The sequence below is a fragment of the Phodopus roborovskii genome, unplaced genomic scaffold (genome assembly GCF_943737965.1).
Source record: "Phodopus roborovskii unplaced genomic scaffold, PHOROB, whole genome shotgun sequence".
NCBI classification, from domain to species: Eukaryota; Metazoa; Chordata; class Mammalia; order Rodentia; family Cricetidae; genus Phodopus; species Phodopus roborovskii.
In genome coordinates this window covers 13,310,480-13,324,518 of record NW_026126459.1, presented here as the reverse complement: position 1 = coordinate 13,324,518, position 14,039 = coordinate 13,310,480, and the positions used below count along the sequence as shown (strand labels likewise).

The 14,039-nt window shown below is 53.5% G+C and overlaps 3 protein-coding genes across 3 annotated transcripts; 2 read left to right on the top strand and 1 right to left on the bottom strand.

The window, feature by feature from the left end:
• Positions 1 to 1,018: 1,018 nt before the first annotated feature.
• Positions 1,019 to 4,819, bottom strand: Klhdc7b (kelch domain containing 7B). Its single transcript, XM_051189648.1, has one exon. It carries the CDS (start codon positions 4,790 to 4,792, stop codon positions 1,019 to 1,021), a length of 3,774 nt encoding a protein of 1,257 aa, XP_051045605.1. The 5' UTR covers positions 4,793 to 4,819.
• Positions 4,820 to 7,506: 2,687 nt separating this feature from the next.
• Odf3b (outer dense fiber of sperm tails 3B) lies at positions 7,507 to 9,773 on the top strand. The gene is made up of 7 exons (XM_051189647.1): positions 7,507 to 7,662; positions 8,032 to 8,173; positions 8,401 to 8,604; positions 8,819 to 8,923; positions 9,037 to 9,158; positions 9,359 to 9,499; positions 9,627 to 9,773. Exons 2-7 carry the CDS (start codon positions 8,065 to 8,067, stop codon positions 9,708 to 9,710), a joined length of 765 nt encoding a protein of 254 aa, XP_051045604.1. The 5' UTR covers positions 7,507 to 7,662; positions 8,032 to 8,064; the 3' UTR covers positions 9,711 to 9,773.
• A 547-nt stretch (positions 9,774 to 10,320) lies between these two features.
• Positions 10,321 to 13,966, top strand: Tymp (thymidine phosphorylase). Its single transcript, XM_051189645.1, is given in 14 exon segments — positions 10,321 to 10,620; positions 10,733 to 10,790; positions 10,792 to 10,945; positions 11,391 to 11,394; positions 11,516 to 11,607; positions 11,932 to 12,001; positions 12,004 to 12,055; positions 12,148 to 12,271; positions 12,746 to 12,917; positions 12,988 to 13,197; positions 13,318 to 13,458; positions 13,539 to 13,568; positions 13,571 to 13,624; positions 13,627 to 13,966. Coding segments are annotated over 14 exon segments (1,473 nt in total). The 5' UTR covers positions 10,321 to 10,367; the 3' UTR covers positions 13,686 to 13,966.
• Positions 13,967 to 14,039: the final 73 nt, after the last annotated feature.

Sequence of the window (14,039 nt, the reverse complement as noted above, 5' to 3'; positions counted from 1 at the left end):
AATGCAGAAAATGGTTCGGTTGGGACAAACCAGGTTGCAGGCCAGGACAAGCAGGAGTACTCAGACCTATCCCCCTGCCTACAGTGGGCTTCAGTGGGTGAGAGAAGGAGGCATGTAATTTCCAATGAGGTTTGCTCAGGCACCAGGCCAGGGGATCCTGTCTCCATGGACTTCCTGAATGACAGGTGTCCAGAGAAATATTAAATGCCTCTTCTGGTTCACACAGGTAACAACAGGTATAAAGTAAAACCAGGGCTCATCTAGAGAACTTGAAAGAAGTGCATGGGGGTTCAGAGAGTTTGAGAGAGGCTCAAGAGGTACCAAACAGTCCTGACCCAATCTGCTGGGACTGTGGGCAGCAGAGTGATTACTCAATCAAGGGATAAGATACTCAAGTGCCATTCATGCCCAGACTCGTTTTGTTGTTGTTATTTTTATTTTTGTTTTGAGACAGGGTTCCTCTGTGTAGCTTTGGCTGTCCTGGAGCTCACTCTGTAGTCCAGGCTGGCCTCCAACTCACAGAGATCCTCTGCCTCCTGAGTACTTGGGGCTAAGGTGTGTACAACCACCAGTCAGACCCAGGTTCCTATGAAGCCTCAGGATAGCAAAAATCCCAGAGTGGGGATGTTTCCTGAGGAACTCTTTGTCATTTTCCATCTTGGGAGAACATAGGAAGCTCAAAGAGGTTTCCAGCAAGTACCAAAGGATTGCACAGACAGAGTTGTGATGAAGCCAAGACGTCCTAAGCAGGTAGGACCTGGTGCCAAAGCCAACAAGGAATAGAAGGAGCCTAGGGGGATTGAGGGAGCCAGAGCTTCAAGGGGGAGGAGAGTAAAGGGGACTGCATTTCAGAGATAATGAACAACCCTTAACTTGACAAAGGGGAGCTTAGGGCACAAGAATAGAAAGTTCTGCTCCTAGGCTTCTTCGCATGTCTCAGGTCCACCTAAACCACCCAGAAAAGGCTTTCTCTGGAGAGCACTAACAAGTTCTAGGGTTTGCTTCCCCCCACACACACTCAGAGTGTGGTCTGTAACCAGGTCTTGGGGGGCAAAGTCAGAGTGAATGGATAGAGGACCCCCTTGCTTCCCAGGGGAAAGGGCTGCAGCTCCTTGGCTTGGAACTGGGCAGTCCCCTCGGAAACTGTGAAGGTAGCTGTGACCTGATGGTTGAGACAGTAAATGGTTTTGCCCAATACTGTGCAGTGGAGTGGGGCAGGGTCAGGCAGTGGCAGGGAGGCAGCACGGCTCCAGGAGCCTGTCACTGTGTTATAGCGCATGACCGCAGCACCTACACCCCGCAACAAGTCAAAGCGGTATAGGAAGCCCCCTAGTGCCACCATATCACTGGAGCGTCGGTGGCTGGCACTATAGGGACACTCGTCCCATGAGTCATTCACTGGGCTGTATCTGAGCAGGCGATAAAAGAGATGCCCCCCTGTGACATAGATATCTCCTCGGCAGACCACAGCCTCATGGGCTACAGGGAAGGTGCCCTCGGGGAGGGATGCTCTCAAGGTCCAGGTATCTGTGCGTGGGTCATAGCGCTCCATGCTGTATAGGCACTCACCACCAATGGCATATAGCATCCCGTCCAGAGCCACCAACTTGAGCTGGGCCCGGGCTTGCTGCATGGGCCGGACCTGGCTCCAAATGTTGGTCAGAGGATTATAGCAGAACACCTTGTTAGAGCAGACAGCCTTGGCACCAGAGCCTCTGATACCACCTGCCAGAAACAGATAGTTATGCATGGTGCAAAGACCACATCCCCGGAGTGGGACCTCCTCTGGAACTTGAGTCAGGGGCCGCCAGACATTCTCTTGTGGGTTGAACACATGGAGATATGTGTGAAGATGCAAATGCTCAGGCCTGGTGGCAGGAGCCTCCTCCCCAAGAGGGCCTCTTGTGAGCCCTGAGTGGCTCACCTGATAAAGGCTGGGCAGCACAAGGACCCCCAGCACTGTCTGACCCTGGCAGGTCCGCAGGTTCAGGATCCGCTCCCTGTCAGCTCCACTCAGCTGTCGGTAGAGGTGTGGGTCTCCCAGAACATGTAGCAAGTTGTTGCTCATCAGAACATAGGTATCCTGGGCTAAGCCCAACTCTCCATGCTGCTGAGCAAAGGCCAAAACCTCCAAGCAGCTGCCAAGGTCTAGCTTTGGGGGCCACAGCGCTGTTGTGGTAGGTGATGAGACCTGTGAGCAGGACTTCTGAGGCCCCTCCACCACTCCCCAACTACCAGGCTTCTGCAGAAAAGCCATAAGCTTTTGTGCCTCTTTCTGCTTCTCTGTGAGGACTTCCCTGCCACCTGCAGGTCTGGATCCTTCCTTTAGCACCTGCTGCTGGGACTGCTGGGATACTTCATGAGTGAGTATCTGGTCTGAGCTCTGAGCTATGCTACGTTTCCTCCGTTGCCGAGGCTGAGGGATGGGCTGAACATCCTGCTTCATAGTAGATGGGACAGGACCAGGCTGTGCCAGTGCAGAGAACTGTGAGACAGCCTCAGGCTTTGCAGCTGGGGGCAGAGAGTCTAGACTTTTCTCCTTGGTTTCATCTCCTCTAGGGTCTAGAGCAGAAGACACATTCATCTCCACACTTGTTGGCTGTGTTTCACATCTATCCTCAGCTAGGCTCCCTGAACCCTCTGGTGTGACTGAGACTGACAATGGTCTATGTTTGTCCTGGAGGCTGGAGATGGCCCCTTCAGAGGGGGGACCTGGCTGTCTATCTTCTGATTGTGTGGATGTGCTGGGCCCAGCAGGACTCTGAGGATCTGCCCTTGGGGCACTGCCATCAGCCTTTTCTTGCCTGGGGAAGGGGTGGCTTCTGAGAACCATGGTAATAAGGTTTCCCCAGCTAGTTGAGATTCGTCCTTCCAGGGAGCTCTTGGAGAGGCCCACACTAGACTCCCTAGACACAGGCCTCAGCCCACTATCTACTGCAGGAGCCTGGGCTACAACTAGGGCAGAGGCTGGAGTTGGGGATGTTGCTAGGGATGGGGTTGGTGTTGAGATTGGGGTTAAGGCTGTAACTGGAGTTGGGGTTAAGGATGGGGCTGAGGTTGAGGTTGGGGGTGATACTGAAGATAAGGCTAGGATTGATCCTGGAGATGAAGTTGAGGCATCTGCTGGAGCTAAAGTTTGGGTTGGAAGGGAAGCTGGCCCTGCTTTGAGATTTTCACCACCAGAAGGACTCTGGCTAACTCCCAGGGGCAAATTGTTTAAAGGAGCAAGGGTAGAGACTGCATGTAGAAACCCAGGTCTGGAATGTACTGCCTTGGCAGAGGATGGAACCAACTCAGTGTCTTGAGTCAGAGAAGAGCCTGGAAGATTGTAGGAGTTGTTGCAGCTGAAGCCACCAGTGGACTTCATCACATCTGTGATAAGCGCAGCTATCTGCTCACTTTCCTCGCCTTGATGTGACCCTCTCCCTTTGCCAATGCGGTGGTCCTCTCCTAGTTTCCCCATCTTACTCTGGTCAGCAACACCAGCCCCAGGGCACAGTTCTTCTGACCAGGTACCTTGGGAGGGGCTGAAGTTGCTGGTCCCACTCTTCCTGGACCAGGCTCCCTCACCAGCCAGGATCCCCTGAGTCTCCCTAGGGCCAAGGGACTCTCTGCTCTCACCATCCTTAGTCCCTGAGCCTGCAGTGCTGGCCGGAGTGTGCTGAAGGCTGCTCCTCCCACACACGTCCTCGGGCTCCACCCGAGGTCGACTATCCACAGCATCAGCTAGGCCCATCTGCTCAGGACCCTTGAGCCCCCTGTCTGAGTGGAGTGCTGAGGGACCTGGAAGAGGACTGCTGGTGACAATGTCCTGGGTGGCCGCAGTTGCCATATCCACAGCATCCCACACACTCACCACAGTGCCTAGGCGGAGGGGGTCCAGCTTTAGAGGACGGCGGGGTCTGTCTCCCGAGCTGGCACCAGGCCTCCGACGGCGACGAAAGCTGCCTAGGCTTCTCCCCAGGGGCCCAGGAGGCCCTGCAGCCAGGTGCCAGGGGCTGGTGTCCTGTTGCTCTGTATGGACGGAGCCCAGCTGAGCTGCCCCACAGGTGCCAATTGCCTCCACCTGCATCTCTGTCTTGCTATTAGGACTTCGGGGGGTAAAGCGGATCGTGAGGGGGACAGGAATATCCCTCGCTTTTTGGTGGTCCTGGAAGGAAGTTTCTGGCTTGGATGGCTCCCTTCTTCTCTTTCCCAGGGTTGCTGGGGTAATCCCTCTGCTGGCCACCTCTCCAGGTGTCTTGAGCGAAAGACAGGCATCTGAAGCCATACTTCTGCCTCTTGATGGCTCTGGATCCTGGGCCCTCACTGTAGCTGGTCTTTTCTGGCCATCTCCAGGATCCTCTGATTTTTCTTGTCCTTTGCTCTGTCTCTCCTTGGCATCACTGTCCTTGGACTTCGGATGCAGGGCCAACCTGACTCCTCCTGCCTGAACAGGTTGTACACCTGGCACTATGGATGCTGATCCTTGTGCCTCCTGGTCCTGCCTGGAGCCAAACCACTGCAAAGCCAGTGCTATGGTGGCTACCACAGCTAGTGCCAGCAAGGTGAGTACAGCCCCATCCCAGTCGTCATCTCCATCACCATCCCAGCCCCAGAGGGGCCCACCAACCTCTATAGCGCCCTGGAGCATGATGCCGATTTGCAGATCTGCTGTGAAGAGCCTGTTCTGGCTGGCAGCTATGCATACCCCACATCCAGCTTGGGCTGCTGGCTGTGCAGAAAACACTGCCAGCAGCTCACGTAGGACAGCCCTGTTAAGGTGGACTGACTCTCCAGGCCCTCCTGGCATTCAGTTTTGCAAGCTTGTCAGTAAACCTAGTTGGATGTATATCAAGAGAGCCTATGGTCTACAGCAGCTGACCCTGGTTGTGTACCCCAATCCCAGCCCCTTTCCCCTCCTTTGCTCAGGGTCCAAGGAACAAAAGTGTTCCTGGATACACAGTTCATCCCACTATCTTCTGCTTTAAAAACCCTCGTACCGCCTCCCAAATTCACCCTACACCCTATAGGCTATACAAGAGCTCTGACAAGGAAGGGTTACCACACTGGGAGATGTTATCTTGTGTCTCAGCAACATGATGCAGCCCTGATGAAATTACCAGAAACCGGAGAGGCCAATTCCACCTCGGCCATCAGGGAAGGGTGTGGGGGTGGTGATTTCTGCAAACGGAGACCTTGGGATGATGGGGGTCATGTGAGTTACCATCTGTGTGTGGGGCAAGTGGATTTCTTATCCTCCATCCTCCAGCAGCTACTAAACTCTGCTCCAAGAAAACTAGAGCCAAGGTTGTTTTCCAGTCAAGAGGGAAAAATTAAAGTGAGAAAGAATGAAGAAAATCTAAACGTTACATCTCCCCCTCTGTGGCCAGGCTTATTCCACCCTAATTTAAATGTGGGTAGAGGCTCCTGGCTTTTGACTTCTTGACCTGGCCCAATGTGCCTCAGAAAAGCTCAGGTCATAGCCTGCCTCTCCTGCAGTCACTTTATTCACCTGTACCTATATCCTTCAGAAACCCTCTCTGTTCCAGGTACTCTACCAGTCTAGTTCCTAGGTATCCTCTCACTCCTAAGCCTTCCCTAACTGAAACAAATCACACTCCATCCCCCTCCTCACCCAGGTTAGTTCTCACAGGCTGGCGTACTCCACTAGGCATGAGTGCTTGGTATTTCTGGGAGGGGCTTCTCTATCTACTCATCACTAAAATCCATATCAGAAGTGAGTCTTCAGACATTTACCAGGAAAGACCAGACTCCTAGAAAAAGAGACTGGAGTCCCCAGAATAAAGGTACCTGTCCCAACAAGAAATGAACATTTTCTTCCTCTGAAACACAATGGACCCAAGGACTCCTTGACTTAGGCATCAAGGAGGTGACCAGAACGTCCCTGGCACCTAGCCTGTGCTCTGCTTCAAGTATCTCATCTGGCCTGGTCCCATCCCAGCTTCCCATTGAACTATTAAGTGACAGTAAGAGGCTAGGGTGAGCCCTACACCTTAAGGTGGACTTCAACTAGCAGAGGACTTTCCTGCCTTTGTTCTCTGTCCCAGTTTCTGATTCTGTAACTCTGTAGGTAAGTTTGCAGACCCTGGACTTTCCACAGATATAGTTGATACTTTCCCTGTACCTTTTTTTTTTTTAAAGATTTATTTATTATGCAGAGTTCTACTTGCATGTATGCCTGCAGGCCAGAAGAGGGCACCAGTCAGATGGTTGTGAGCCATCATATGGTTGCTAGGAATTGAACTCTGGAAGAGCAGCCAGTGCTCTTAACCACTGAGCCATCTCTCCAGCCCAATACCTGTACCTCTTTATGGGCTAGTCAGCACCTTGTCAGCTCCACACGGCTTCCCAAGATGCAGGGCAGTTAAAGAGTGAGGAAGGTCACCAAGGGGAAAGTGAATGCAGAAACCAACACAAACAAACCCACAAAGAATGAGGGCCATGTGGGGGCTCAGGGAGGGGAGACAAAGGGATCTCATGTGTTTTGGGCAAGTCTGGTCTACATAGTGAGCTCCAGGACAGCAAGAGCTATTTAATTAGACCCTGTTTTTAGTTTAAAAAAAAAAAAGAAGAAGAAGAAGCCTGGCGTTGGTGGTGCACGCCTTTAATCCCAGCACTCGGGAGGCAGAGGCAGGTGAATCTCTGTGAGTTTGAGGCCAGCTTGGTCTAGGGAGAGATCCTACCTGCCTTCACATCCCTAGTACAGTGATATCAGGTGTGGGCCACCACACCTGGCCTGTGTCTAATTTTGTTGGCTATTACTTTGGCCTTTATACCAAGCTCCCTGAAGTGTCATCTTTTTACAAATAGATATTTATCATTTCACCTATTTTGTTAGTTATCTTTTTGTTGCATTTCATTTTGCTTTTATTGAGCCATGTATCCCAGGTTGGCCTTGAACTTGACATTCCCCCTGCCCAAACTCTGAAGGTTGGAGGTTGGAGCTACAGGCTTACTCTACTACTGTTTCTTTCCTTTTTTTTTTTTTTTTTTTTTTTTTTTTTTTTTTTTGCATTGTTTGGTTTGGTTTTTGGTTCCCACACACACTTGTAGAATAAATTCTAAGTTCTAACATTAATTCTAACATTAAAATTTTTATTAACACTGAGGTTATCTTAGGGGCTATAAATTTTTCTCTGAATACAATTTGAGTTATATCCTATATGGTTTTCCTCTGAAGTATTAAGTATTTTGTATCATTTGTAACTCAAGGTTTGAGGTTTTTTAATCCCAAAGTTTTAATTTTGTTTACTTTTAAGAAATTGTTCATTGGGAATCTGTATTGGAATGTGATCTAATGCTGTCTCTCTATTCAACTGGTATTATTTTCTGACCCATAACATTAGCTTTTGCAAATATTTCCTGGGATTACATAATTAAATTGACCTTTCTGTATCATTCCTTTATTCTTAAACTTGGCTTTTGTTTCTGTCTAATTATGGAATGAGTGTGCTGGCCTGTGGCCCAGCCTAATGTCTACCCAGCACACAGTCTCAGCAGTGGCAGGCCATGATATGGCTGAAGGCCTGGGAGGGTGGGGCTAGGCACTTGGTCTGGTTGCCAGGAAGCAAGATGGGACATAATGGGGTCTGAGAGTTTGATGAGAGGGCTGTCTAGCCGCCCGGCTTTGCTTTCTCAAGAGGGTAACCATCACAGCAGGTCAGTGCAGTGCATCTCCAGACCTTCCCTCCAAGCGCCCTGAGCTCCTAGAGAGCCCCTTCCCCAAGACATCCTTTCCTGACACCTCTAAAACGCCTCGCCTCTCCCACCCAGAAACTCCAGGCCATTCTCTTTCCAATGTCTGGGTCCAAACTCAGCCTGTGCTTAATTAAAAACTGGCTCTGAAGCCCCTGGGATAGGAGGCCAGAGGTAGTTTTGAAGCTCGTTTCTGCCCCTGTGCACCCGCCTACCAGCCTAGGAAACTGTTTGTTTTCCCGGTGCCCTGGGATACGTGTTAAGCCTTGCCCTCAATCGTGCTAGTCCTGAGTGGAGCTAGGGCAGAGTGTCTCCCACAAATTCCGTCCACAGGTGCTGCAAACCATAAGCGGCCCCGCCTGCGCCATGGGCTCAGAAGTCTGGGTCGGCACTTGGCGGCCACATCGACCCCGCGGCCCCATCGCGGCGCTTTACAGAGGCCCGGGGCCCAAATACAAGCTGCCACCGAACACCGGTAGCAAGGGCGGATACCCGGGAGGAAATAGGGAAGGTGGGACTGTGGGCGGTCTGCACTGGTACCTGGAATCCAGGAACCGGAGGACTGTGCCGGGAGCAAAAAGGAAGGCAAAAAGATAAGAGGTTCTGTGCTGGGACTGCCTTCCTGAAAAGGGGAACGGAGGGGAGTGGGGGAGCTGGCAGTCGCTAGGCACTGCGGAAGTTGACGCAGGGAATCTCCCGCAGGTTACATCCTGCACGACCCATCTCGGCCGCGCGCACCCGCCTTCACCTTCGGCTCGCGCCTGCCCTTGCAGCACACATCCTGCGGGCCGGGGCCGAGCTACCTGGTACCCGCTCGCATGACGGTGCGCGGCACGGATGGCGCCCCAGCCTTCTCCATCTACGGTCGCCTAAGCCACACAGAGCCCTTCCTCACTCCGGGACCGGGTCAGCACCCTGGGGCACGGTCTCCCCAACGTGGAACCGCCTCCCAGGAATCCCACTGGGAAACTCCCCACCCAAACCCAGAATCCGGGAAGCCTCCTACCCAAACCCAGAAACCTGAACCTTACTGTAGCTCCAATGTCTCCCAAGGCTAGGCTCCCCATACCTCACCCCACCACGCCCTAGTACTGGCCCACACTTTTGGTCCATTCCATAGGCAGGTACTTCCCAGAACGCGCGGGAAACGCGACGTACCCCAGTGCTCCCCGGCATACCATCGCTTCCCGAAACTGGGGCATCCTCTCGAAGCAGCAAACCCCAGGTGAGGCCAGAGGGCTGGATCCAGCATCAGGGGCCTTCCCACACCCCAACCGGCAATCTGTCATAAAGGGAAAAAGATTGGTCCAATATAACCTCTTGCTGACTCCTCCTTAGGCCCTGGGTCCTACACTGTGCCTTCGCTCTTGGGCCCGCGTGTCATAGGCAAAGTCTCAGCCCCAACTTACTCCATCTATGGCCGAAGCGCTGTGGGCAGCTGCTTTGAGGATCTCAGCAAGGTGGGGAAAAGGCTGCCAGCTGAACATCTCTAGTAATCAAGAGAATCAGTGAAGCGGGGGTGGTGAAGAATGCCTGGCATTCCACCACTCAGGAAACTGAGGCAGGAGGATTTTGAGTTCAAAGCCAGCCTGGGGTACAGAGTGAGACTCTAGCTTGAGGAATGGAGGCTGGGCCCAACACCCTCCTCCTGTCCTCCTAGACCCCAGGCCCCTGTGCCTATCACGTTGTGAACCCGGGGGTCTACAAGACTCGAGCCCCGCAGTTCACGATGCTGGCGCGGACTTCGGTACCCCAAGACAGCGCTCAGAAGCCAGGACCCGCAACCTACAGCGTGGATGAGGTGGTCTGGAGTTCAGGGTCAAGGGGCAGGGGATGAGGTCTAAGACAGGGTCCCTGGGAAACAAGAGTCCTTGTATGAAGCCGAACAGCTGGCTTGGTAAGGTCAACGGTGTCTCCTGGGCCCGCAGCACCGGAAGCCTCGTGGCTGGAGCTTCGGGATCAGGCACTCAGACTACCTGGCCCCCATGATACCTTACCGCGTAGAAGACTGACGACAGCAGGCACAGCAGGCGTGCACCGGCCCTCGGTTGTTTGTTTAAAGCTTTTCAAGCCGGCGCTGTGTTTGCTTCTCTCTTTGGGTGGTTGGGCAAAGGGTAGGGGAGGGTGTTGAGGGAGGAGGAGGTGAGTGCGAGCTTCTATAGCCTTAGCGGCGGCGTCTAAACTTTGGGACTGTCTGGACCAAGCGACCAGTAGGTCAGTGCTGGGGACCCATAGATATCAAGAGCCCAGGTACCTGGGCAGAGCGGACTCGGATCCCGAGCACCATGATGTCCTGGCCCTTAGGTCCCGGAAACATCCCCAAATTGGCCATAAGGTAGCAGATAGGGTGCAGCTGAAGTGGTGATTGGCCTTACCTTGACAAGTGCCGCCTACTGGGGCTGCTCATCTGCCCACTGTACCTGAACTAGCTCTGTCAGTGGCTTGTCTGCTCTGCACCTAACTTCACTCCCGGCTGAGGGATGCCAGGTCGGAACTGGACCAGATCCAGAAAACTGGTAAAGGCCCCTGAGTTGAGAATAGGTACTGGACTGGGGTCGTTGTGAGGTCGAGAAATGGAAGCCGGATTTGCCGGGAAGGAGGAAAGGTGCTGGGTGTTGAGAAAGATGTGTCGGTGATGGGCACCAGGAGCAAGGTTGGGACAAGTGACCATGGCTTCAGGGACATGGAGAGAGAGCCAGGTACCAGCAGTGTCTCAATATCCCCTGCAGGCTGGAGCAATGGCAGCTCCAATGTTACCACCTCCCTCAACCACAGAGGCAGCTGGTTCCATCTCAGGGAGAGGGAGTGGGGAACCCAAGCAGCTGCCTGAGATGATTCGCCTGAAACGAGATGGAGGGCATCTGAGCGAAACAGGTATCAGAGGCTTCATGCATGCAGTGATGGATGGAAGCGCACAGGACACACTAATTGAACTTTGACCCCTATAACTGCCCCATACACACCTCAAGTATCCATAGTACCCCATCATCATCACAGGCCCACATCCATGCTCTGCGAACACCACTCATACATTCACATTTAGGGGCCATGCTGATGGCCATTCGGCTGCAAGGCATGGACATAGAGGAGACATGTGTTGACTCAGACCCTGACAGACTCTGGGCAGCAACTGGAGTGGCCCAAGGCCTGGCACCAGAAGCTTGTGGATAAGCACTCCACAGGAGGTATGGGTGACAAGGTCAACCTGGTTCTGGCACCTGCCCTGGCTGCATGTGGATGCAAGTTAGTGACTGCCACCTCCACAAATCTCTGACCCACTCACAGGCACCTCCTACACTCAAGCCAGGCTCAAAGCTCTTAAAAGTCAGAATCCAGGTTGTCCTATCCCCCAGTACAGACCAAGTTCACCGTGGTATACAGCTGCCTCTGAACCTAACAGAACCCTCAGAGGAAGAGCTGGGTCTTTCTCTTCTCATCCCTTGGATTTGGGTCCTAGACAGTATGAGCACCAGCTCCTTCCCTACTGACAATTGCTCCATACCAAGTACAATTTATTTTCCTTCCCAGCAATTGGGCACCCACATGAACTGTTTAAAATATTTGAAAATATTACCTGCTTGAAAAAAGTCACTTCGGATGAAGTTATTACTAGGGGAGAGAGAAAATGTGGACAAGGGCCAGACATTGGTGGTGCACGCCTTTAGTCCCAGCACTAGGGAGGCAGAGGCCAGCCTGGTCTACAGAGCTAGTTCCAGGACAGACTCCAAAGCTACAGAGAAACCCTGTCTCGGGGGAAAAAAAAAAAGTGGACAAGGGGAGCAGCAAGGGGCAGTCAGTATTCCTACCCCAGTGCCAGTGGTCAGTGGACATGGTCTGAGACACACAGGGGGCACACTGGGCAAGCTGAAATCTACTCCTGGGTTCAATGTTACCCAGAGCCCAGAGCAGGTGCAGGTGGGCCACTAATCTATCATTGATCTGGGTTGAGGGAGAATCACAGGATGATCAGTGGATAGGACGTTTATCTGGGTCACTAGTCAGTGTTGACTATTCTAAAGGTCATTGATTGTAGATAGGCCAGAGTCATCAAGAGAACTTTGATCAGTACCATTACTCGGGAATGGTAGAAAACACTGATGAGCTGCTAATCATTAATGTGTCATAACTAATCAGGTTCTAATCAGGATCCTTCACAGGTCAGTCATCAGAATCAGATGACTGACACTCTCAGGCCATGTTTTGAACTTTTGCTGGGTCAGTGGTCCTTCCCAGACACTGCTCTTGCTGGAGGAAGTGGGCTGCTGCACTGTTGGCCAGAGTGAGAAGTTGGTCCCTGCTGATAGAATCTGTATGCTGCATGAGATGTGACAGCTACTGTGGACAGGTGACCTGAGATGGGGTACCCTGACTGACACACAGTCCACTAGACACTGCCACCTTTATCTCCTGTCCCCAGGTACCATACCCCGGGACGATGTTTCTGTTCTCCACAGCCTCAATCCTCAGTAAGAAGGTCATGGAGGGACTGTCCACTCTGGTGGTGGATGTTAAGTTTGAGGGGACTGCAGTCTTGCCAGACCAGGAGCAGGCCCAAGAGCTGGCAAAGATGTTGGTGATCCCATGCTGGGCCTCTGTGGCCTTTCTTTTTTGTTTTGCTTTTCAAAACAGGGTTTCTCTATGTAGTCTTGGCTGTCCTAGAACTCGCTATGTAGACCAGGCCTCCCAAATGCTGGGGTTAAAGGCATGTGCCACCACCACCCAGCCTCTGTGGCCTCTCTATAGAGGAATGTGAACCTTCTGTCATATCCCTGCCTCTGCCCACTCAACAGTCCTGGTAGAACCAACTGGCAATCCCACTTTCCAGTTTTTCTACCCTATCTAATCAAGGCTGTCCCAAGCTTGGGCCTGGGGAAATCCTCCATATAGCCCTTCCACTTAGGGTGAACAAGACCACCCCACACCACCACCTCTGAGGCCTGGCAGTTTTGGTTTCTGATCTCCACCCCAAGCCTTTCCTGACATCCTAACCCAGATACAGCAGACATGGAATTTGATCATGCCTGCTGGACACTGAGTGCCTCCCCAGGTTAGCGAGAGAGTGGGCCTAGGGCTGCGGGTCGCTGCAGCCCTGACTGCCATGGATAACCCTCTGGGCCGCAGCGTGAGCCATACACTGGAAGTGGAAGCAGCATTGCTTTGCCTGGATGGCGCGGCGCCACTGGACCTACTGGACCTGGTTATCAGGCTAGATGAGAGGGGTGTGGTCACGACCACCTATCTGTATACTAGGAGCTCTCAGCCTCTGCTCTCCGGCCCTCCCGCCAGCAGGGGGCACCACCCTTTGGCTTAGCGGATAGGCGGAAACTCAAGGCCACGGCGCTGGACGATGGCCTGCGTTGCGCTGCTTCCAGCTGATGCTTTCGGCGCAGGGTGTCGACTCGGGCCTAGCTGGAGCACTATGCTCCGGGAGCCCCACGCAATGCCGTCAGCTGCTGCCCTACGCCTGGGAGCAAGAGGAGCTGCTCGCACCCGCAGACGGTGAGACCGGAAACCTCCAGCGCGAGGCCCCACCCACTTCCTCTCCGCGTCTTTTCCTTCCTGGTCCTGTCCTCGTGTGTCCGTCCTCCCGCAGCTCCTCAGAGACCGCCTTCCCCCCAGGCACCGTGGAGCACGTCCTGGCCTTGCCGCTGGGCCGTGTGCTGCACGAGCTCGGGGCGGAACGCGGCGGAGCGGACCAGCCGATCAGGCCGGGAGTGGGTGCCGAGCTGCTGGTCGACGTGGGTCAGTGGCTGTACCGCGGTGAGCGCTGTCCGGAACCCGTAACAACTCCTCGCGCCCGCTGTGACCTAGGTAACTGCTTTCGTTGCTCGCTCGCGCAGGCACACCCTGGCTCCGCGTACATCTGGACGGCTCAGCGGCCAGCAGCGCCGCGCTCTGCAGGAGGCGCTCGTGCTGTCAAACCGCGCCGCTTCAAGGCCCTTTCCTCTGAGCTAGTTCTGCCACCTACCATCGCCCACCGCAGCTAGGTGGCTGAGTCCAGCAGTTGAGCAAACCCTCCAGGGGGCGAGATTGGGTGGGACAGTGATCACACGACCTCCGTAGTTTGTCTGAGGGTGCTGCTACTGCCTCATCCAGTGCATTGTGGTGAGCTAGGAACACTTGGTGCGAGGTGTAGATACTGGGGCCCAGAAAAAAGGGTGCATTGTGAATACTTACCAGCTCCATCTTCTCAGGGTGGTGCTCAGGGACAGACGGGCCGATGGTGCCCTGAGCATGAATGGGCTGAGCTGTGACATTGGTGCCACTGCTTTTCTACTGGGCCCTGTCCTGTAGTGAGTGGCCCGAGGCTAGAAAAGGATTACCCCCTTAAGGTGGTAAAT

What these genes read in the sequence shown, in the direction of transcription:
- Klhdc7b (XM_051189648.1), bottom strand. Translation starts at nt 4,792, where the DNA reads ATGCCAGGAGGGCCTGGAGAGTCAGTCCACCTTAACAGGGCTGTCCTA.
- Odf3b (XM_051189647.1), top strand. Translation starts at nt 8,065, where the DNA reads ATGGGCTCAGAAGTCTGGGTCGGCACTTGGCGGCCACATCGACCCCGC. An exon ending in CTTCCTCACTCCGGGACCGG is followed by an intron (nt 8,605 to 8,818) that starts GTCAGCACCCTG and finishes TCCATTCCATAG; the next exon opens with GCAGGTACTTCCCAGAACGC. An exon ending in GCTTTGAGGATCTCAGCAAG is followed by an intron (nt 9,159 to 9,358) that starts GTGGGGAAAAGG and finishes CTGTCCTCCTAG; the next exon opens with ACCCCAGGCCCCTGTGCCTA.